General features: G+C 47.5%; 1 protein-coding gene across 1 annotated transcript in view; it reads left to right on the top strand.

The window, feature by feature from the left end:
- Nucleotides 1-321: 321 nt before the first annotated feature.
- Nucleotides 322-24,902, top strand: part of LOC110091754 (uncharacterized) — a 47,177-nt gene continuing 22,596 nt past the window's right edge. The window contains exons 1-4 of the mRNA XM_020816009.3: nucleotides 322-3,028; nucleotides 14,049-14,201; nucleotides 15,976-16,042; nucleotides 19,656-19,719. Coding sequence (XP_020671668.3) covers nucleotides 14,056-14,201; nucleotides 15,976-16,042; nucleotides 19,656-19,719 — 277 coding nt within the window. The 5' untranslated portion in view covers nucleotides 322-3,028; nucleotides 14,049-14,055. The remainder of the gene's footprint in view (nucleotides 3,029-14,048; nucleotides 14,202-15,975; nucleotides 16,043-19,655; nucleotides 19,720-24,902) is intronic.

The raw sequence follows: 24,902 nt of genomic DNA, 5'->3' as shown, positions 1-24,902 counted from the left end.
AAGGTTACTGAAAGTAATATAAAATAGAATCCAAGACGGGGAGGAAAACAGGCAGTAAGCTTTCCAGGGCTGTATAAAAACTGAGTAACTGGAAGGTTTGTTTATGCCAGGAAATGTTTGGGGTGTATGTGTAATTTGGAAAAATTTTTTAACCATCATAGAGTCGTGGTACAGTCAAGTGGGAAGGGGCTCCAAAGATCATCTAGTCCAGCCCTTGACAATAAAAGAACCTACAGCTAACGCATCCAGACAGAGGGCCCTCAAGTCTCCACTTAAAACCCTGTAAGCAATTGTCAATTTTTTTTAAAAAATGCATTTTTTTTACATCGCTGGTGCCAAGAGAGTGAGAATGTGGGTATATACCAATGGTCAGGAACGGGGCTGTCTCTGTCCCCACCAAGCCCTGCCATTGCTGGACCCCTGCGGTTACTTGAGGGAAAGGTATTCTTCCCCTAATGCTTCTATCTGCTTCTTTATTTGTATCAGAGCGTTGCACAATTTGAAGGTAGGAATGTGTATGAAGTATAGGTAAAATCAAAAACAAATTAAAATGTTAAGCTAAGTTGACTATTTTTTTTACCAGCAGTGGACTGCTTCAATAGCATTATCTCGGCCATTGGTTAGATCTTCTTTTGTACATTAAGTGGGGCATAAACTGTCTGCACGTTAAGTGCTGCATGGATTGAATTTCTCCACAGTCACAGAAAACTTGTCCTGTATCCAAGTTGCCCCGATTTTACTTGATTATTCTTTTAATCTTCCCACACTGCTTCAAAGTCCAGCAAGAGTCTTGTCCCAATGGGAAACAACTTTCAGCATTCATCTATTTGGCAAGGTGTATTGTTTTGGTTCTCTGTGGGTTCAGCCTTGCCTCTTTCTAGTTTAATAGAGTTTGAGAGGTGTGCAGAAAACCTTTCCTCGATTTCAGCCATCATCTAGGGGGTTGATGTCCATGGAGTCGATGGGTTTGGTGGTGCTTTATCTTATTTCATTCATTATTTGCTAATAATAGACTTTTCAAATGGGGTAGGTTTCAGGCAGGCAGTAATAATTCTGCATGATTCATTAAGAGCTAAATTCACTTTTTGGGGGGCATGTGCTGATTTGCACCATGTGGCACTAGCATCTTCTGCTGTGTTGTAGCACAGGGACAAAGTTCATCATCTGGAAATGAAACATAAGGCTACAGAGAAATACCGCATGTGCTTGAAGCTTCCCTCCAGCATGTTTGAAAGTTCACTCTAGCAAAACTGACAGGACCTGCTTCACCAGAAGTAGAGTAAGATGACACTCTGAATCACCTTGGGTATCTCACCTGGGACTGTTCAGACTGAGGTTCAAATTTTAGCTCTGAACCTTTTGGGCAGTCACTAGCTTTCAGTCAACCCACCTCGCAGATAGGAATGGAGGTGGAAGACCATATTTTTTGTCATTTTAAGAACAGCAACAACAATCACAACAAGGTACGCTTCACGGTTTGGACAGACATGACTTATTGGAACTTCTTCCCCCAATGTCACCGGCCCGCCTCCCCTGATCATCTCAGTCAGGATCCTCCAGGTAGCCACCAGAAATCTTATACAAGAGGTAGGGCCTTCTTTGCAGTGGCCCCCAATCCTGTGGACATTTAAGAGGCCATTGAAGATCTGACTCTTCTGAGAGGCTTTCTACTCCGACCCTAACTGAGCTGGGGTCGTTGTACATCTCTGTCCAGTTACTGTTTGTTGTTGTTTTCATTTTATCCTACATTTAGTTTCATCATTGCTCAGCCACCATTTCTGTCTTTATGAGATTAGATTTTACATGGCTTTTAATATTATTCAATTTTTTATTATGTACTGTATTTTATTGTAAACCATCCAGAATAGTGCTGCAGCACTAATGGGAGTGGTATATAAATTAAAGTAATCAATCAATCTATCATCAACACCATCATCTTGGAACGGCAGAGCTGGAAAGATCGCTGAGTCCCGCCCCTGCCAAAGAGACCCCGTGGGGGAATCGAACTCCCCAAACCACTGAGCTATCCAGCAGTTCTATAAAGTGCTTTGAGAAACTTGTTGGACAGAAAATAAATAAACAGATGGATAAATACATTGAATGAATCACCCAGTCAATTAAATCACAGTGCCTGGAGGTCCTTGGAAACAAGAAGGAAACGAAAACCAACAAAGCAATAAATCATATATACATATTTTTAAAAGGGTTCCAGGATTTTCATTTAGAAATCAGAGGACTAAAAGTATCTCACTTCCAAAATTCGTTCAGCTCCTTCTGCCTCCGTCCCCCTCCCCAAATGGCAGTGTCACACTCTTTTGGGCTACAGCTTGGGGATTCTGGGGTTTGTTGTTTTGAAAAAAAGGAAACGTTCCTGCACTCTTGTTAAAGGTCAATGAAATGGGCTAGAAAGAATCTGAGAAGGCGGGAAGGAGTTCCCAGAGGGGGGGTGGAAAGTCTGTGGTCAAAAAAGCAACACAAAAATTGTGACGCTGGTGACTTCGCAAAGATCTGTCCTCTGAAGATGTCGGCCACAGAGACTGGCGAAACGTTAGGAAGAACAACCTTCAGAACATGGCCAAAGAGCCCGAAAAACCCACAACAACCATCATCATAACTACTCCCGAGTAGGATCACTGCCAGAGGTAAAAGAGCACAGGTTTCAGAAAGCACCTTCCCATTTGAGAAGCCCCAGGACAAAAGCTGGTTTCTCTGAAAGTGGAGGGTCATCCCTCGTGGCAGACACCAGCTTTTGACATCATACAGGGAAGTTCAGTCTCTGTGCCTCTTTCCACCACCTTGTCTGGAGACAGCCAGGTGAGTCTCCTTGCAACTGCCGGAGAGGAGATGCAACCAGGAAGTGCCTGCCGCCCCACCTGGGCAAAAGAGCAAACAAGCCGCCAGCCAGCCAGCCAGCCGCCCACACTTCACCTCTCCAGCCTCCATGCCTGTTCTGGGGAGCTTCCTTACTAAAAACTGTGGCCTCCACAGCGCGGGACCCCTGGCCTTGCCCGGCAGACGAGACACTCAGGTAAGCAAGCCGGCGACATTCCTCTCCTTCTTCCTGCTGGTGAGTCCCGTCAGTCTGCTGGCGTTCTTTGCTTTATGACCTGCATGGGGAAAAACTGTTTTGTTGGAGATGAATGGAAGAGCCGGTCCTGTCAGATTAGGTCTGCTTGTGGCTCAGCCGCTCCAAACCTGCTGCCTTAGATGAGGGAGGGCAGGGGATGCTTGCCAGAGTTGCAGATGACACAAAATTGGGTGGAATAGTTAATACCCGGGAAGACGGAAAGAAAAGTCAGTGTGATCTGGATAGGCTGAAGCACTGGGCTGAAAACAACAAGATGAAATTCAAACAGGGATAAGTGCAAAGTTCTGCACTTTGGAAAAAGAAACCAAAGGCACAGTTGCAAGATGGGGGATACCTGACTCAGCAAAACTACGAGCGAGAAGGATCTTGGAATTGTCGTAGATCACAAGCTAAATATGAGCCAACAGTGTGATGTGGCGACAAAAATGGCTAATGCTATTTTAGGCAGCATTAACTGTAGTCTCCAAATCCCAAGAGGTACTAGTTCCTCTATATTCAGTACCGATTAGGTGTCAGGTTGAGTGTTTTGTCTGATTCTGGACACCCCACTTCAAGAAGGATGCTGACCAACTGGAACAAGTTCAGAGGGAGGATGATAAGGAGGGTCAGGGGGCTGGAAACCAAGCTCTTTGAGGAGGAAAGGCTGAAAGAATTGAGCATGTTTAGCCTTGAGAAAAGAAGACGGAGGGGTGATATGATAATCCTTTTTAAATACTTGAAAGGTAGTCATTTGTACAAAGGAGGGGCAGGATCTGTTCTCGATCAACCCAGAGTGCAGGACACACAACAATAGGCTCAACTTTCAGGAAGCCAGATTTCAGCTGAATATAAGGAAAAACCTCCTAGCTGCTAGAATGCTCCAACACTGGAAGCATTCAAGAGAAACTTAGACAACCACCTGGCAGATATTGGTTTGTATTCCTGCCCTGAGCAGGGGGTTGGACTAGATGGCCTTATCGGCCCCTTGCAACTTCACTCTTCTGTGATTCTATGGTTCCAAGTGTTTTGGACTAAACCTTTTGTAGTCTCCAAGACTGGGTAGCTGGGAGGAGGGATATTACATTCAAACTAATCCAGAGGGGTTCTTTTGGGACAGGCTGCTAATTCTGTGTTTGTGGCAGTGGTTTGATATGTTTTATTGAACCCTTCGTAGCATAATTCCATAGACCAGTCTGTTTCTGGTTGATTGCCATAAGAACAGAGCATCCTTGATATTGTTCCAGGTACCATCAATTGCACTTGATTTTCCTGGAGTTTTCCTGGGGCATCCAAACACTACTGTTTTACACACACACACACACACAAACACACACACACACACAGAGAGAGAGAGAGAGAGAGAGAGCAAAAGAATGGAGCAGGGGATTCAACATGATGATGATAGGCCCCTTCCAATTTCACTGTTCTATGATCCTATGAAAAAGAAAAGTTTTCTTCCCATTTTATGCAGAGTTAAACTATGGAATTCTTAATCATAGGATGGATTCATGACTGCTGGAATGGATAGCTTTAGCAGGTGATAAGGCAAGCTCCTAGAGAATACTTTATTTCATTTTATTTTATTTAGATGCCACCTTTCTCTCCGCAGAAAGGACTGAAGGCACCTCACAATAGCTACATAGAACTATACAACCACCGACAGTTCTAAAATACCATATTAAAAAAACAACAAGTGTATATCAGGATCAAAACCAAGATGAAAAACAATTTTGAATTTTTTTTAAAAAAAAACCCGACCAACCATGGAAGGCTTTCAACGGATGCAGGTCCCCTAAGGGGCATCTCTCCCTGTGCTAGCCGCTCGAGCCTAGAAGATGTAGGATGATTCCAGGGTCGTGTCTTCGTTGTGGGCATCCCATGGCCAACTGAGGGGCTGCCATGGGAAACAGCAACGGATGAGATTGACCTTTGGTCTGGGGCAACGTCATGGCAGCACAGGTGAAAAATACATCCTTCCTGTTTCTCATGGATGCCTCTGGGAAGCTCAGAAGCTGGGCTGTTCATCTCTGGTATTTAGAGGTATCTGGCATGGAAGGTTTCACTCCTGTGGCCAGACCCTTCCTCTGCTAATTGGCCTAATCCTTTTGGGAAATGGTCTACATTAGGGGCCAGCATGGAGAGACTCAAAGCCTACCTGGAGATCACATCCTTAGCTTGCTAAAGGGCCCAGATGCAGATCCCACCTTGGGAAACCTTCTCCCTGAGCTATTTGCTGTTGACAGTATGGTCTTGGGATTAAGAGAGGGTCAAGAACCAAACCACGAACCAGAGAAACCAACGAACTGGGCTGGTTCGGTTTGCAACCCAGTTTTGGGGATCCTTCTTTGCCGAAGAAAAGAAAGTGCCGAACATTTTTCCCCTTGGCGAAAACGGATGCCAGCTCATCGGAGACAGTGGGCTGGCTTCCCTTCCACGAACGGGACTCCCTGTCTCTGAGCATGAGCCCAACTATCAGCCGGGTAGCGGGCGCTTGCACAGAGCCAGCAGGCTGGGCTCCTGGCTCCTGTTGACTCCAGCAATGGTGGCAAAGGAGGAGGTTTGTGGTTCGTGGGTAGCCACAAACCAACCGTCGGGTACCACCGCTTTTCCAGTCCGTGCACCCATCTCCAGTTGAGATTCTTGGGGTTGAGAGTGGAAGGGTCTGAGTATAAAGGATCCGGCTCCCGTAGGCTAAAGGGTGGGAATATGGTGACCTTTTGGTTTGAAGGGTGTTGTTGTGTATGGGGGGGGGAAATATGTGAATGGACGTGATTTGTAAGCAGCAAAACTGAAGTTAACTTGGACATACCTGGCTGGAGGATCTCTGGGAGGGGCCTGCTTGGTTTCACTTACTCTGTGGCCAGACTTTAAACCTGTTTGGTGGCTTAACTTAAATATTCAAGTTAAAGTTCAAATATCATACGTATTATTGTGCAATCAAGTCTCAGCTGGCTGCTTGCTCAGGTGCTCAAAAGCTGGCTCACCTGTTCTTCCTGGAGTAAAAAAAAGGTGATATCACACCTCCAGCCTGGAGGGGGGGGGGAAGAGAAACTATAGGGTGATGGTATGTCTTGTGTTGTCATTTTAAGAGCCATTGAAACTGCTGTTTGAGAGTCCCCCCCCTTCTGAATTCCTTCTTAACTTGTAAGTCTGGCTAAAGGAATGCAACCTATTCTGAAAGGGCCTTAGCTGGACTTTTACGAGAAGGATGGGTTTATTTTCCACCCTGGCATGAAGATAAATTTTTCAAAAATCGTGAAAGCGGCTGGATTGATGTATTTTTCTGTGTCTGCCCCCCCCCAAATGTATTTCGTGCTCCCTTCCTTGTCACTCTTAGGTGTTTTGTCCTCTCCTTGTATGATGGTTAAACACAAAGGATCCGTATGGTGTGGAAGGAGTCTATTGGTCTCTGTCGGGTGGGAGGAGAAAAAAAAATGCTGGGGAAATGGAATGGGGAAAAGCAGGTTTAGCTTTGAGAGAAGAAGCCGGAGGGGAGATCTGATGACACTTTTCAAAAACTTGAAAGGTGGTCAGTCCTACAGAGGAGGAGCAGGATATGTCCTCCATCACCCCAAAGTGTAGGGTACGTCATAATGGGTTCAAGCCACAGGAAGTAAGATTTAGGCTGAGTACCAGGAAAAAAAAACTTCTTAACTGTTAGAGCAGTATGGCAATGGAACCGATGACCTCGGGAGGTGGTGAGCGCTCCCAACGCTGGTGTCCTTCGAGATAAAGCTAGACAGCCATCTGTCAGATCTGCTTCAATTTGAATTCCTGCCTTGAGCAGGAAATTAGACTTGATGGCCTTAGAGGCCCCTTCCAACTCCATCATTCTATGATTTTATGAAATAATATATAGATATATGCAGTATATTTTTTTCTTAAAAGCTCTTCCCATTTAGAATGTCAGAGAATCATAGGTAAAGGTAAAGGTTCCCTTTGACATTTGGTCCAGTCATATCCAACTCTAGGGCGCGGTGCTCATCCCCGTTTCCAAGCCGTAGAGCCGACATTTGTCCAAAGACCATTTCCGTGGTCAAGTGGCCAGCGCAACTAGACACGGAACGCCGTGACCTTCCTGCCAATGTGGTCCCTATTTATTGACTTGTATCTTTACATGCTTTCGAATGGCTAGGTTGGCAGGAGCTGGGACAAGCGATGGGAGCTCACTCCGTCCTGTGGATTCGATCTTAACGACGGCTGGTCTTCCGATCTTGCAGCACAGAGGCTTCTGCAGTTTAGCCCACAGCGCTACCACTTCCCTCAGAGAATCATATTGCTGTTCTAATAAAGGCTTCAAAGCAGAGTCAATAATAACCTTGAAATTAACCTGAAATTAACCTTGCTTGTCATACCATGGATTCATGAAAAGCAACCCAGCAGGGTGTGTATATATATAATATATAATATATAATATATAATATATAATATATTATATATTATATATTATATATTATATATTATATATTATACACACACACACACACACACACACACACACCCTGCTGGGTTGCTTTTATACATACACACACACACACACACACTGCTGGGTTGCCCTTTGATATATATACTGTATATCAAAGGGCATAGGGCGGGGGGGGAGCTTGTTCTCCAGATGTTGTCCATACCTGTCTTTTCTCTGCTGCTTTGCATCTTGAGAATGCTAGATGATATGGGAGGGAGCCCCTTCGTTTCTACTCTACAGGAATGACAAAACAATCCAGGTTAGAAGATATGCAGATGGACCTGAAAGTGAGTCAATAAACATTTGTGCCGTACATAATGCAGTCACAAACAGGTCAAAGTCTGACTGCCTGTCTTGCTGGTTGATGCTTGGAACCAGGAGCAAAAGGTTAGCTTTCAACTGAAGGTGTCCGGATTCGTGTTTTTGGACGATGACGTCCAGAATTCCCCAGAGACCAAAGCTAAGAATTCCAGGAGTCCAAAAACGTGAATCTGCACACCTCTAAACCTGCTTTTAAGGCATCCCATTTCCTACAACTCAGCAAGGTCAAAGTTCACTTTTAAGGTTGCCGGAACTTGAAAGGCAGCCCCTGAAGTCTCTGGGCATTGCTGTGTTTTCCTCTCGGCTCCTGACAGAGACAGCGATCTCAGGGTGAGCGGTGCTCGGGGACGAAAAAGGTCCATTTCATGTGTGAGAGAAGGCTTTGTAGCCTGGCGATGGTATCTGAATGTCTTGGACTAACACATGCCTGGGTGCATGAAAAGGACAGGCATGGGGACCCGGGAGGGAGGGTGCGGCAGGCAATGTTCTGACATCTGGAGTCAGGCAGGTGTGTGTGTGGGGAATTGCTTTGCACCCCAAGCCACAGCTCAGCAGCTCAGAAGGCATCCAGCTCCTCTAGAAGCTGCCATCAATACAGGAGCGGGGCCTTCTCCGTGGCTACTCCCAGACTTTGGAACTCCCTCCCACTGGAGGCCAGGCTGATCCCCATCTTGGCTCTCCTTCTGCAAGCATGTGAAGACCTTTCTCTTCCCTGGGTGGGTGACGGGCTGCCTGAGTAGGGTTTGTTAAATGGATTGCTGTGCTTTACTCCTTTGGGTGAGTTTTGGTGTTGCTTTTGTGCATTGTGTCTATATTGGTTTGATCTTTGCCGTATTGTACCCCCACTGTTTTCGCTTTATTGTGGCTCGCTTTTAATGACGTTTGTTGCCTGGGGTCCCTTCCTAAGGAGAAAGTGGGGGGGGCACAGGTTTTGTCCCTGAAATCTCAGGGGATGGAACCCTGCTCACCCTATTCACATACGTTTATATTCACCCATCCTTAAAGCTGATATGATGTTAGTGTTCCAGAGACATGATTTCAACAGACTTTTTTTTCTGTGAGGAAGCAGACTTGCGAACGAAGGCTGTGTTTACATCTCGAAGCAAAGCAAATTGCAAATTATGGGTGATAAGGAAGACACCTGGTGTGACAATCTGACCTCTTCCAGCACTCGAGGAACGATCTTGTCTAACGACCAGTTATCTATAACAAGAAGTCTGACTCAAACTCATTCTGAGGGAGGGAGTTGAAAGAGAGCTACTAGCGATGATGTTGTTTATCACCACCACCATCATCTTAGAATTGTAGAGCTGGAAGGGACCCGATGAATCTTCACATCCAGTCCCTATCCAGGAGTCTTCGTGGGGGAAATCAAACTCCCAACTTCTGGCCCCACAGCCAAAGACCTAAGCCATTGAGCTATCCAGCAGATTAGAGACAGATGTGGTGCTTGTTTGGAGCTGAGCCACAGAGAGGATTTGGAGGCATTAGGAATCCCTAGTTTCTCTGCCAAATTCTACGATAAATTAATTGATGGTGTCTCCTCTAATTTCCTTCCCTCTTTCTTCAGCCCCGTGAACTGGGCAGGCAGCGATGTAGGGAAAAGATTTCGTCCAAGTAGAACATTTGTGTGATCCCTTAATGTCATTATCAGCCTCTCAACTCTTGCCTTGCTGCCCTAAAGGCCAAATCTCCCAAAGTAAACAAACCATCCCGTCGCATTGGTCGTGGTGGTGGTGGGTGTCTAGAAAAAAAAAATCAGACACCTGCCAGCCTAGAACACAACTCCCAACATCACTGCATCCTTGACCGGTCTGCCTCACCAATGGGCGAATGGTGCCCCGACAAGCCAAATCAACCCCCAAATGTATTTATGTATTTATTTAAAATATTTTTACCCTGCTTTTCTCCTGAAAAAGGACCTAAGGTGGCTTATGTTATTAAAAGTCAGTATTTAAAGCTAACAACAGCGGGTACAGACCTACTAAAAAGGGCCAAACAAACGCCACAGTAAAACTCGGTAAATAAAAGCAACACCAAAAACACGTTCGAAGCCGTAAGGCACACCCCTCCGCTGAAAAACCCCACTCAGGCCGTCCGTCCATCCGTCCCCGAGGGAAAGCTTGCCAGAAGAGAAAGGTCTTGGCCTGCTTGCGGAAGGAAGGCATGTATCTCACAAAGGTACACAAGGGAGGGACACGGGGCAGATCCTGAGTCCGCATACCTGGATGAGTTATGCCATCTGAAACAGGTTTGCTGAGTACACAGATTACTTTTTGCATGCATACTATGAAATATTTTCACGCCTGCTCCCAAAAAAGTAACCAGAAGTGAGCCAGTGAATGCAGGACGTTTGTTGGCCAAGGAACTTCTGGAACAGCTGGCGTTTTTTTGGGGGGGGGATGCAGGCAGGAGCGTGTTTCGTATAGTGCTGCTTGAGGGCTTTCCATCACAAACCATAATGTAGGAAGTGTGTTTGGGCTCCAGCATGAACCGCAGAACGCAATGGCGCAAACCGAAATAATTTAAAGAGCACAGGATAGTTTAATGGTCACTTGGTGCTGCCTTTTTGCTAGCAAGGAGGCTTGGCAGGCCTCCTCGGATGACTCCAAAGCTGTGGTAGCCCACCCCATATTTAGCTTTGCCCCCCACCCCCGACTTCCATGGCTGGATAAGCAAGAGTGGGGCTGAAGTCCTCAGCATGGCACACGGCATTAAGAAGAGCGTGCTTTTGTTGGTTGTGAAAGACCACCGTTGTGTCAAGCCCACCAAACAGCACAGCTGGTGCTTGACTCCTTTAGTGGATTCCATCCGGAGCTGCCCTTGATGGCTTCAGCAGCTGAAGGATGCCATGGCTGTAATTAACACTGCTTGATTTCAGCTACTTTAGTATTTTTTTTTCCTGGATCGGGGTTACCACTGGCAAGCTGTCGCACCGGGCTGCAGAGCCTATAGCCCTCCAGGTGTCCAGATGGGCTCCAACATCCACCTGCCAAAGCCAGCGTAGGACACACTGATCAAGGATCTTATGGACAGAACATGAACCGGAGGATCTCGCGATGTGGTGCCCCTTTGCTACCTGCCAAGCGGGCATCCACAGAAAGACTCACCGGGAGATTGCCCGGTGGTTTCCTGTCCTTGGGTTCGCAAACGTTCTTGGACTAAAACTCCCAGAAGCCTTAACTGGTAGCTCTTCTGGCCAGCATTCCTGGGATTTTTAGTTCAAGAACATCTGGGGACCCCAAGGTTAGGAAACACTGGCTTAAGGAAAGCAATGCAAAGCCAAGCCTGCTGCTTTTATACCACCCCATAGTGCTGAAAGTACTCTCTGGGTGGTTTACAGTTTAATTACGCAGGCTGAACGTGTATTACTTCCTAGCAGTGCTCGGTTCAGCAACTTCAGAAGGAAGGAGGGCTGAGCCAGCCTTGGGCTGGCATCTGAATCTGCTGGGATTGAACTCAGGTTGTGAGCAGAGTCTTTCCTGCAGTGCTGCACTTTAACCACTGCGGCACGCCGCTCCTTGGCTGTCAGCAGCCACCTGCCTTCCACCATGCTGGACCATTAGTCTGTTCAGTTCTGTATCACCGGGGTAGGTGGGAAGCCTGCTGTCCTCCAGATGCTGTTGGACCTCTGTTCCCATCAGCCCCAGCTATCTTACATGATAGTAAAAGTCAGGAATTATGATTGCTGTAGTCCAGTAATATCTAGAGAGCCACAGGTTTCTTATACCGGCTCTACGCCGACTTCTGGTAGCTCTCTGTCTTTTCAAACAGCATTTTCACCACATTCTTGAAGCACGGAGAAACTTTTTTAGGCTGCTGGGGAATTTTAGGAGCAATGGTCCAAGCTTTGATTCTTGATTGAACATAGACCTTTTTGGGTGAAAAAGTCCATGCCACCAAATTATGGATAGCTAGAAATTTAACTGATCACTCCGTTGTCACCACCTGCTAACACTCTTCCCTTCCTGCTTGTCTTCCTCTGTGCCGTTTCCTTCCTGCTTTAAGTTGTTATTGTGCACCGGCCACAGAGACCCGTAGGTAGGTAGGTAGGTAGGTAGGTAGGTAGGTAGGTAGGTAGGTAGACAGACAGACAGACAGACAGACAGACAGACAGACAGACAGACAGACAGACAGACAGACAGACAGGACGGACGGACGGACGGACGGACGGACGGACGGACGGGACGGACGGACGGACAGACAGACAGACAGACAGACAGACAGACAGACAGACAGACAGACAGATAGATAGATAGATAGATAGATAGATAGATAGATAGATAGATAGATAGATAGATAGATAGATAGATAGATAGATGCCACGAACCCTATTTATCACTTCCTCAAGCTCCAGTTGCTGATGTTCATGTCACAGCGCAGTCATGTTTTCTGAGGATGGCTTTATCCCCCAAAACAAAACCGATCTACTTTTAAATCCAGTGCTGGAGCAATGTTATGGAGGACCCAAGGATGGGGAAGTTCCTTTCAACCTGAGTCACGGATTCCATTTCAGCGTTTGAGGTTGGGGCACATTCCAGAGTCCGGGTGAGGCCAACAGCCAAAAAAAAAAAAAAAAAGAGGGTGGAAAAACGGCAGCCTGTTTCAATTTGAAGCTCTTCCTCTTCTAGTAAAGCTTTTTGAAGGAGCCATAGAAGAAGCATTTTGTCCTTAAAGGAATGGGGAGGGTCATTGGAGAGATGTGGCCTCAGAGCCTGTCGTTCTTGACCCCTGGAAGGGAGCATGTAGATAGCTTTGTGCAGTCGCTGCTGCAAGGAAAAGGGCTTCAGCGTTGAGGACTAGTATGATGATTTGTACTTTCTAGAGTCCCCCAATCTAGCAGGGAGTCATACATGTGTACGCCGTGTTACACTTGGGAACAAAGACAAACATAGCACAAACTCTGCAGGTCACTATCTCCAGCCTCCATAATCCCTGCGAGCTTTTTGCTTTCAACTAATTGTTTATGAATGACGGTCCCTTTTTATTTTGTTCCTTTGGCTGTAGCTGGGAGTGTCTGAAAACATCTAATGATATCCAAAAGAACAAAAAGTTATCACGACCGGCCCCAGCTTTGCTGACCTTCCGCGGGCCAGCCAAAAATTTCCTCTTCAGGCAGGCTTTCTTTTAACGGCTGGTGGTCTGAGAGGGGTTTTCAATGGATTGTTGTGCTCTGTGGCTTTTAAATGTGTTTTAACATTGCTCTTACCATTACTGTTTTAATATACTACAGTACTTGCTTAATCCTTTTAAAAAACATTTGCATACTTACTGTTTTTAGCTTTTAAATACTGTTTCAATGATGTAAGCTGCCTTGGGTCCTTTTGGGGAGAAAGAAAGAAAGAAAGAAAGAAAGAAAGAAAGAAAGAAAGAAAGAAAGAAAGAAAGAAAGAAAGAAAGAAAGAAAGAAAGAAAGAAAGAAAAGAAAGAAAGAAAGAAAGAAAGAAGGGAGGGAGGGAGGGAGGGAGGGAGGGAGGGAGGGAGGGAGGGAGGGAGGGAGGAGGAAAAGAAAGAAAGAAAGAAAGAAAGAAAGAAAGAAAAAGAAAGAAAGAAAGAAAGAAAGAAAGGAGGGAGGGAGGGAGGAGGGAGGGAGGGAGGAGGAAAAGAAAGAAAGAAGAAAGAAAGAAAGAAAGAAAGAAAAAGAAAGAAAGAAAGAAAGAAAGGAGGGAGAAGCAAGCAAGCAAGGGAAGGAAGGAAGGAAGGAAGGAAGGAAGGAAGGAAGGAAGGAAGGAAGGAAGGAAGGAAGGGTGGATGGAAGGTAGAAAGAAAGAAAGAAAGAAAGAAAGAAAGAAAGAAAGAAAGAAAGAAAGAAAGAAAGAAAGAAAAAGAAAGAAGAAAGAAAAGAAAAAGAAGGGAGGAGGAAGGAAGGAAATCTGAAAACAGCAGCAGCAAACCCAGCTCTTGAGGAGAGCAGACGTGTGCAGGTGTCCGGCCTGCCTGGTTTCCAGCAGCTCTCCAGCCTCCAGGTCTCCCCCAAACTTTTGAAACTGGGGACTGCACCTGGAAACTGGAAAGCAAGTGCAACCCCCCCCCCCCCCCCAGGGAGCTTACGGGCCCTCCTCAAAGGCACACCAGAGGCAACCAAAGTACACAAGGAAGTGCCCTGGATGTGTATATATATACCTATGCACGTAAAGGTAGTTTCCCATGATGTTCTCTGAACCCGTTCCGTTCCGTTTTTTCTGCCACTCACAGACGGAGGATGGCTCCTCCACCACCCCGAAGAGCAGAGCCTGTAGCCTCAGAAGCCCCGGGGAACCCGTCGGCCCTCCTCTTGGGGAGTTTGGCGTCCGTGGCCCCTGTCATCCTGACGATCCTTCTGCTGCTTCTCTGCTTCCACTTTAAAAGGTATGTGGCTCTCTGGTCAGGCTGCGCAGGGGAGCCAGGCGATGCCGGAGAAGGGAGGGCGGGAGTGGCAGAGGGAGAACTCTGTGTGCGTGCGCTGAATAGGAGACACTGAACATGTTTTTTTCTGTTGGGGTGCCCTCCCAGCTTGGAAAAATTCCTTCCTGGTCTGCTACAGTCTGTGCGCTCACCCATACACGCACAAACACATAGACAACCACTCTGCAACGTGGATATACTAGCTGAGTTTAAAAGCCAGAAATAGGGATGGCCAACACCTTTATTGCTGTTTTAACAGTAATCTTAGAACTGCAGAGCTGGAAAGAAGCCTGTGGATCTCAAGGAGGCCCCGTGGGGGAACCGAACTCCCCAACCTCTAAACCACTGAGCACGGATCCAGCAGTTCAGTCCTGTGCCTTCAAGTCATGTCCGAGTTCTGGCAACCCAGGCGGGGTCTCCAAAGCAGGAGAGATATTCACGGAGTGGTTCCCCGTGGCTACCTTCCCTCAGTTTCCATGGCCAAGAGGAGATTCGAATCCAGATCTCCTGAGTCTAGCTGGTTGCTCGGCCACACCAGCTCTCAAGACCTTGACCCTCGCCGTCCAAACTTCATAAACGGGCAAGCTTTCGGGTTCTCCAGGATTCTTGATCTGGGTGGGCCTTGCTGAGCTTTTGGGGTTGAGAATGCCTAACGGAAGTTAGCCAACGGTCTGACTTTGTATGCCATCGTTTCCGAAAAGAGGAGACAGAAAAGGAGCCTTCCCTGAAGTACAGGAGGGGGTCGACCATCTGGGCATCCTCTGGGCGACGACCGTTGGCTGATCCATTCACTCCAGAAGCAGCACGGCCTTGCGTCTGACACGAGTGGAGAGGAAGATGTTTCTAAAGGAAACAAGAACCATGAAATCGCACATATGGAAGGGGGGGTGAGGCATGTTCCCCACTGCCTGCGCTAAGGAAAAATGCACAAATGCATGTGTGGTTGGGAAAATACGGGAGAGACCCTCAGTATGCAGTGGGTAGAGAGAGCAGCTTGTGGGAGTGAGGTCTACTGGGACAACGTGCTGCTTATGGGGCTTCTTTTTTTGTGGGGGGGAAGTATCCAGAGTATGCAATGACAAACCTAGACAGACAGCATCTTAAAAAGCAGTGACATCACCTTGCTGACAAAGGACCGCATCGTCAAAGCTATGGTTTTTCCAGTCGCGATGTATGGAAGTGAGAGCTGGACCATAAAGAAAACTGACCACTGAAGAATGGATGCTTTTGAATTGTGGTGCTGGAGGAGACTCTTGAGAGTCCCCTGGAAAGGAAATCAACCCGAGTGCTCACTGGAAGGACAGATCCTGAAGCTGAGGCTCCAAGACTTTGGCCATCTCATGAGAAGAGAAGACTCCCTGGAAAAGACCTGATGTTGGGAAAGTGTGAATTCGAGAGGAGAAGGGGAGGACAGAGGATGAGATGGTTGGACAGGGTCACCGAAATGACCAACATGAATTTGACCAAACTCCGGGAGGCAGTGGAAGACAGGAGGGCCTGACGTGCTCTGGTCCATGGGGTCACGAAGAGTCAGACACAACAAAAGGACTAAACAACAACAAATCTTTGTCTTTGATTTAGAACCCCCCTTTAAAAACATCTCTAAGATAAATTACTTATTTTTTCCCATGACAGAAATCTCCAAACATGGGACAGGGAAGGTAATACGGGATCAATGCTCTGAGAGGCACTACAGAAAAGGAAACCTCTTGACAACTTTCTTGTCTCTCTGTTGCAGCAAAAAGCGGCAGTTCTCAACCGGAGATCCCACGAGGGACCGAAACACCTCCGTGCTGTTTCGCATGGTGAGTCTTTCCAGCCCCCACCCCAACATGGGAAGGTAGTCTGGATCTTTGTGTTGGGCGCACAACAGTGGTGGGATTCAGCAGGCCAACAAACGGTTCTGCAGAATCAATAATACATTAGCTACCGGTTCTGTAGAACTGGTGCGAACCTGCTGAATCCCACCACTGGCCAGGATCAGTGGTGGGATTCAGCAGGCCAACAAACGGTTCTGCAGAATCAATAATACATTAGCTACCGGTTCTGTAGAACTGGTGCGAACCTGCTGAATCCCACCACTGGCGCACAACCACTTTGTCCCAGGGGCAGAAAACAGGCTGCCGTGAGAGCCCTCTGCAGGCCTCCCTGGGCCCAATCCGGAACGCTCCTCTGGATCTTCCAAGGCATACACAGGCTGGGAGCCACACACATCACACAGTCTTGGAGACACCCCCCCCCCCCCGCTTTGATGAATGGAGGAGTGCTCTGCTGAGGGAACCGTGGATGAAATAGGGGCCACCAGCCATGTGAAGGAGGACCCGGACTTTTCTGGGCATCCCTCGGAGGAGTTACGGCTCTCCCGGCTGGTTTGCTCCCTCTCCGTTCAGCTACTGAAGAGATGAAGGCTGTCTTGTGTTGCAGCCGATGGCACTGAACAAAAGGAAAGAGCAGGGGAGGAGGAGGAGGAGGAGGAGAGGGAGAGAAAAGCTAAGGACCAAAAAAAAAAAAATGCGGTAACAGCTCAAACATGTTGCATGAATCGGAATCCACTTCCTCATGCCCAAGAGGATTTTGATCCAGGAAAGATCACACTATATGCGCCTATTAACACGTCACAGCATTGAGCCTTTCCCTTTTCTTACTCTTTCCCGGTCCCCTCTCCCTTAAATGTTGTCAACACGCTGAAGCAGACGAACATGGGTCTCCAATCAGCCATTTTTCCTGCTTGCCACAGATGGGGGGGTGGGAGGAGAGACTCTCGGGGAAAGTTTGCACGGGACCCGGCAATCCTTCAAACAAAGGACACTCACTGATATTTCAGTTCTGTTACTTTCTTTTACCTCTATCTTGTCCCATCAAGTCATTTCCAACTTAAGGCCACCCTAATAGAACGTTCAAGGCATATAAGATGCTCAAGGAATGATCTCCGATGGCTGCTCTTCAGTAAGTTCTCGTGGGCTGAGCAGGGATTTGAATCCAGCTCTCCTGAGTCCTCGTCTGACAGTCTAAGAACTACAACACACTGGCCTGCCTAGCTTTCACGCCAAGTTTTATACCAGCTTTGCCTGATGAAGAGTTTCTGAAACCTCAGATGCTCCCTTTATTCCTAACCTCTGGTGTTATGGGACAAACACAATAAATCATGCATATAATTCTAATTACATACAATACTCTATTGTGATCTCCCGCTTGAAGGGATTGTAATGCTCTGGAGGGCAACGCCTGGGAGGCCATCATGGGATGCATGGGGTTGGGGGTGTGGGAAAGTAAAGACCAAAGGGAAAGATCTAGGGGGTTGCTGAGTGAGTCTGATAAGGCTGAAGATTATCACTGCATGAGAGTCCAGTGATGTTATTGTGCTGGCCAAGCAACTCAACATTCTACAAGGCGATTCTAAAAAAGGGGAGCAACCCAAACAAAAAAATGATAACTTTGGATTTCAGATCGGTGGACAGTTGCGCTCACTACCATTGACACATCCCAAAAACTGGTCTTGACCATTGCTTTCTGTTTGGGTGAAAAGTGGTAAATGGATGAAAAAAGGAGTCCACTTCTGGGATTTCCCCTTGCTTGGTGTTAATTTGTGAATGATATGCCAGAGGGCATCCTGTTGACCATCTTGACTGCTGCCACTGGTGTCATCAACATTCAGGCTGCTCTCTGGCATCCTTTTTCCTGTGGGCAACGAGGGCATAATATTGTGCTGCCACATTGAGCCATTTCCTGGCATTTTGCATCCTGGATACAGAAGCACAAGGGGAGTTGAAGGCTGGTTCTCCCCATCCTTCCTTCTCCACAGGCGTCTTAAGTGTACAGACTGGCTGCTGGAGCCCAAGGCCAAGATCACCTGTATTTTGGCCTTCCCAACCACTATGCATGAGATGGGAAAGCGGGACAGTGAGAAAAGCTAAAGGAGATTGGGGGGGGGGAATATGGATCCTTTGGAAATGTGGTGTTGGGATGCCGTGGACTGAAAGGAGGACAAACAACTGGATTTTAACTCAGATCAAGCCTTACATTTTCCTTACAAGCAAAAAATGAGTGTTTTGATGCTGTCTTACTTTGGACCCATCGTGAGAAGGGAAAACTTTCAGGGAAAGGCAACAATGCCAGGAAGAGCAGAAGGGAAAGAGGAAGGCCAAAGGTGAAATGGATGGACTCCATTAGGGAACTACAGCCCGGAGTTTGCAAGACATGAGCAGGACTCATGGTGGGAAGACCTTTTCAATATCAGCCAGGGATGGGGTCTGACTGGATGGTACATCCCTTTCACGGATGGCTGCCTTGTCCTGGCGAAGGGGCTTGAGTCATTCAGAGAAGCTATGGGCAGCGTTGCGGGAAAATCACCTCCAAGATCCGTGGCTTTTTCCGGTTCCCAGAAAAAAGCATGTTGGGATTATCTTTGACCGCTCGGGGGCAGCAGATCCTCGCCAGTGTGGTTTCCTGTTTTTTCTTTCTTTCTTTCATGGGTGACTCCAAGCTTGTCAAGGGAGGGAGGAAAATGTGCTCCCTTTAGAGCAAAAGGAGCCAGGCTAGCCGGGGTATCCTGGCTATTGTCTCCCAGAAAAAAGGAACGTTTCTCCATCCGTGTAATGTAGGAGGACAACTAGCATGAGCAGGGCAGAAGACAAGCTTCCTGATGTTGGTTTGGAAGCTTGTTGTTGTGTGTTGTCAAGTCACCTCCGACTCGGGGCGACCCTATGAACGAGACATCTCCAAAAATGTCCTGCTCAGCTCTTGCAGACTCAAGCCTGGGGCTTCCTTTAGGGATTTAGTCCATCTCGTATTGGGTCTTCCTCTTTGCCTGCTGCCTTCCGCCTTCCCCTGCAGGATGGTCTTCTCCAGAGAGCCCTGTTTCCTTGTGGTGTGCTCAAAGCAGGGCCGCCTCAGCTTCCACCTTCATGCCTTTTAAGTAGGGTGGCCACATGAAATTGCAGGCAGCGCTCCTGTACCTCTAATCACTGCATGGAGAGAGACTCTGTCGTGTGCATGCCCAGCACACAGCTCTTAAAGGTATAGGAGCCTTCTCCTCTCTTTCATTTGGCCGACCTCTGTTCCGTTGTTGCTCCATGCAACAGTGAACCTGTGATTAACTTTATTTATTTATTTTATTTTATTTATATGCCGCCCACACTACCCAAAGGTCTCTGGGTGGCTTACAACAATTAAAATACAATACAATGATGATGGGTCTTAGACTCTGTGCCAAGCGCCAGCCAGAAACCGAAGCCAGAAACCGCTTCTGTTGTCTTTTTATTCTGCTTCCAGCTCACAAAGCTATTTTGCTCCTTCTTAAAAGCTTTCTTATTTAAAGCACAGCCTTTGCGATTCAAAGTGGTGGTAAAGGCTCCTAGAGTTGTGTTGCTGAAACTTCTCTTCCCTGGAACTTCAAACTCTATGGGTTTTCTCACACAGATTGGAGGACAAAACGAGCCGAATGCAGGAGCAACGCATCTGGAGAATGGAGGACTCTGCCAAGGTAGGAGGCTCTGGGTATTTCGAACGTCCCGTACATCAGTGTGACTCTTTTTGTGATCCTGACATGGTGAAGCTCCCACCCTCATCCTCATTAACTCACCTTCTTGATCCGAGCAGCATCTCAGCTTTGTGAAGCTGGCTTTCTTTTCCCAGCGACCCTCCCGGGCCTCTGGAGGGAACCGAATTTTCTCCGCAAGATGCCTTCCTGTTGGCCTTCCTGAAGACAGGGGTGGATGCCAGCCGTGGGGAACCCAAATGTTCTCGGACTCCATTTCCCAGAAGCCTTCACCACCAGCTGGGCTGGCCAGAGGGGTTTCTGGGACTTGCAGTCCAAGAACCGCCGGGTGACCCAAGGTTGGGAACCCCTGCCCCAGAGTGACCAAGACACAGAACTTCATTGATGAGGATGTGCAAATAGGAGTCAGTTTGGTTCTCAAGGGGATTATCAGGGATGGGAAGAGGGCGAGAAGGTTGGGACTCCATGCATTTCGTGCATTTCCTTTTTGGCTCGCGAGGGTGTCGTGGGCGGAGGAGCAGGGCCGGGCATTTGACCAGAGGGATGACCCTGCTGGAGGCAGGAACTGGCCCTCCAGGCCTGCTGAAGGATTCTGGTTTTCAAAACACCTGACCAGATAGACCCCAGCTTGCTGCCTCCCCTCTTGGCCACGGCCTGCCTCTCAGGGTCGTTGTGGAATAGGCAGCAGCCCCATCCTGGGAATCCTCCTCTTGAGGAAGGGTGGGATGAAGTCTAATAAGGAAAAAGAATCAGAATTTTTCAAAAAGGCTGCTCTCTGAAAGACAGAGCAAAACTGCCTTTTGTCCGACCTGCAGAGGATCGAGACTATACACCCTGCTGGGAAATGTGGCTTTTCTCAAGGCACCGAGAAAGCCAGCTGAGATGCCCAGCGCCCTTGCTAAGGTATAACTAAGCCCGCCCTCTACGAGGTCAATTCTGCTAATAATTGCAGGAACCTCTATCCAGTCCCTACTGATTAATCTTTTCTGCTGAATGAGGCAGCTCCAGACTCTTGTCCTTCTATTCCTACCAAAGGAAGGACGAAGCCCTGGTGTAAGGATGAGGCTTTCCCCATCAATGCAGGCAAAAAAGGATAATATCGGTGTGGGGCTTCCTCACTTGTGCTCTGTAAAATTGCACCTTTTCTCCATGGCCACCTGGGGGCGATCCTGGCTTTTTCACTGCCCTTTTTCTCTTCAGAGCAAAAGCTGGAAATCGCAGGTTACAAGTAACTACAGTACAGTATATTACTTTCAGGAGGTAACAAGGAGGTCCTAAAGTTACATCTCAAAAGTAAGATGAGTAGGAATCCGGTGACTGTAGCTGCGTAACAGCTTTCGTTTTCCTCGTTACTTTCAAATATTCATTTTCAGGCTATCCTGGAAGCATTTCTATGGATTTTTCGAGTTGTGCTTGTGATTTTGATGTGTGTCCTTGCTCAGAGTAACAAGAAGAATAGCGAAAGTAACAAGTACCACAACAAATAATGTAATCAGTTACTGTATGGCTTTGTGAAGAGTAATGAGCAACCCTATAATGAATTTACAAGACTATCATGAATAAAAAGTAGAACTGAATTATTTACACACACACACACACACACACACAGAGAGAGAGAGAGAGAGACTTACCTCCCCATAAGTGCAAAGTACTCTTCTGAGCTTTGCATATAGAACTGACTAGGGTATAACAACAGATGAAATAATACAATAACAAACACAATCCACGTGAGATAAACAGAAAGGCAAAATGAAATGGCACATAAGCTTTGGAGAGGGGAGCAGTGTTTCTAATAAGGCAGCAGGGCAGGAAGGCCAACATTCAAGGGATTTTGCCTGCCTCTAAAGGCCCCCCCCCCCCAAAAAGAGAAGCTTTTTCAGCCGCCTCTTAAAAACACATGAAAAATGCAAAGAAATGAGTCATGCTGTAGATTGTGGTTGGTCCCTGTAAGATTAACAGATGTACTTCTGTGTCAATGTTCATGGACTCCTGTCGGTCTGAATGCCGTTGGAGCAGGCCCATTGAATCCGTGGGGATCTGGTGCGTCAGCTCCCCCGAACGTCCTGGGGATTCAATGGGCCTCCTCGAGTTGCAAGTGGCAAGGGGATTTCAATGGTTGCAAAACCAGGGAAGCTCACACTGGCTTGTAAGGCTTAAGGGTGCCCCAGGACTTTGCTTTGCTTTGTGTCGGTTGAAAGAGACGACCGCGGGGCTAACGTTCCCAAGCAAGAGCCAACATGAGTTTTCTGCTGGCAAGCGGGCGGGCAGATGCGCGATGATGATGATGGGCGAGGCTCCTCTTTTTTGCTGGACAGCTTCCTGGCTGGGCGGCCGTTCCTCTTCTTGGCTTGACCTCCTTGCAAGCAAAGACGGTCACGGCCTGATCGTATCACTGCTGGGTCACGGGAATGGGCTAACCCTTGACTGAGCCGGCTGCCAGGTGGCCGGTAAGCAGGCTGTGCCCGAGCCAGGCCTTGGGGTCAGGATTTACCATCTCTTCTGCCTGATTGGCAAAGGGCTGAACCCTCCCTCCCTCTCTCCCTCCCCAGCTCTCGTCCTGTCTAATCCCTTTAGACAGGCCCTATAGACGCGCTGTCCTGTCCTGACGTCTCTTGGCTGTTTCGCCGTAATTAGAACTTCATCGGGGGCGGGTGGACGGATCCAGGAGGAGGAGGAGGAAGCCAAGGGTCAGCCCTTCATGGCCTTCCGGTGGGTTTTGCGCTCCCCAAGTGGGTTTACCTCTTGGTTTTCTGCTTTTAAGCAAAGCCTTGACGCTTTCATGAGAAAGCAGGTGCAACGCTTGCAGAAAGTAACATTTTGTTTTTTGAACCACAACTCCCAAAAAATGCCCTGGCCAGTAACCCCAAAACCTAAATCAACTAACTAATCAAAATAACCCTCTGGCGCAACACCTTTACTGTCTTGGGATTTTATTTTATGATTGATTGATTGATTGATCGATCGATCTACCAGTCTGTTTTCCTTCCTTCGTTCCTTTCAAACCTGTCTATAACAAGAACAAGAACAACAACAACAACAGAAGCATCTTGCTGTGGAAGAAACAGTGATCCATGTACTCCTTGGGGCTTTGGGAACAATATTAAGAAATTTCACACAGTACTACAGTATAAGCAGTTGCAGATCTCAAAAATCACACCACCAGAGCTACAAAAAAAAAAGGCAGTATTCGGAACAGCATAATAATAATAAACAGCATAATAATAATACTGCACCAGACATAGCAATGATAGAACAAAAGAAAGGTCTGGATCATTGACATTGCAATTCCAGGAGATGCTAGGGTCAAAAATAAAGAATTGGAAAAACTAACAAAGTACAGAGACCTGGCCATCGAAACATCTAGCCTGTGGAAGAAACACCCTTCAGTGGTCCCCTTAGTCATTGGGGCTTTGGGAACCATATCAAGAAATTTCACCCGATACTATACTGTCTATCATCTTATAAATCTATCAGTTGATTGATTGCACTGTTTTGGGTGATTAACACATGACACGATCAAACAGACATAATAAGGAATCACACCAAAGATCATAAATTAAGACCAAAGCACATGGACCTGATAACACAGAGCCACGATGGTGGGAGCGTTGCTCTTAACAAAGCGGCCAGGGCGACAGGCAAATGAAAAATTCATTCGAGGTTGCTCTCCGAGGCCTCTATAAAGTGCCAGGTCTTAAGCCTCCTCTTGAAAACAGGCAGGGAGGGAGCCAGGCAGGGCTGGTGCCGCTACCGAAAAGGCCCCGACTTCGAGTAGATTTTTTTTCCTGGTCTCCTTTGGTCTGGCAACCTGGAGAAACACGGCCTGAGAGGAGCGGCTGGTGCAGGCAGATGACCTCCAGGGAAAGACACTCCAACAAGTTACAGGGTCCCAACCCCCTTGAAGGGGTCCATGGGTCGGCACCCAAACCTTGATCCGGGTTACTCTTTGTGAACGGAACTCTGTGCCACGGCCTGTTCCCGTGTGGTCTTCAGACCTTTCTTGGTTCAGAGGAAAGGAAAACGAAACCCAGCTGGGCACCTGGTTCACAAAATCACCCCACCAGTTATGTGGCACAAACTCCCAACGAAATGAACAGCAAGGGCTCCCAGACAGTTTAATGCTCCCGTTTATTTCAAGCGGGATTCCACAAGAGGATTTCATGGTGAACTACAACCTGGAAGGGGTGTTTCCTTCTCGGCTGCTTTTCTTGGTGCTCAGAATCAGTCCGTTTTGGTGCCCCCAGCATCTGCTCTATCCTTTGTCTTAGCTCTGTGACTTCATCATCATCATCATCATCATCTTAGAAGTGCAGAGCTGGAAGGACTACAGGATACTGTCCCCAAACAGATAACCTTATTGGCTTCTTAAAGGAAGCTCACCAGTGAACTGAACTCGACAGATCTCCTTCACTTGAAGAGCGAATTCCTTAAGCAGCCTTAAAAGCAGCACGCTTTAGGTGCTGATTGCGTGTGACAGTCACAGCAGGAGATTTGCTCACCTCCTGTAGTTTGCAAATGATCTCATTTTACTTAGGGAGCGGACTTGAGACCACGGGTGTAGCCTTTGTTTGTTTGCAGGTCTGATTTCTGAGGCACAAATGACCCCTCCGTCGTGCCACTCAAATGCCAACGCAATTCCATCTTTAGTGGCCCATTTTCCGTAATACATAGATCTGCCCCTCTGTTCCGCCGGACACGTGTGGGGCTTCTTTTCCCACGGGAACAAGAGAAAGTGTGGTTGCTTGCCCCGCTCACCTTTGGGCGGCAGCACCAAAAGGGAAAATGTACTCCCCCCCCCCGTCGGAACGCTGGCTTCCTGCCCGTGAGCAGATTACGGTCCTACAGCCCATGTTGTGTGGAGATACAGAACTCACTACTTCCTTTCCAGCCCTGGCGTTCAGCCCACTGGATCCCCAGTCTTGAGAAATGGTAAACACCGGTCTTTAGAGGCTTGCTTCCAGCTGTGTTGCTTGGCCCATATCAGAAGTGAAAATAAAGGTTGTAATACCTCCCTTTAATTCAGATAAGATTCTGGATGCGTATTGAGTGCAGCTCCGTGTCACATTTATAAAAAGCTGAAAGGGCAGGAAGCCATTCGGTTTGTGAAGCTAATCACCCCTTCCCTCTTTCAAGCAGAGCTAATTAGATAAAGCCAAGGGTTAGCCTGA

This window comes from Pogona vitticeps, chromosome 1 (genome assembly GCF_051106095.1).
Source record: "Pogona vitticeps strain Pit_001003342236 chromosome 1, PviZW2.1, whole genome shotgun sequence".
Taxonomy (NCBI): Eukaryota; Metazoa; Chordata; class Lepidosauria; order Squamata; family Agamidae; genus Pogona; species Pogona vitticeps.
This window is presented reverse-complemented; position numbering and strand designations above follow the sequence as displayed.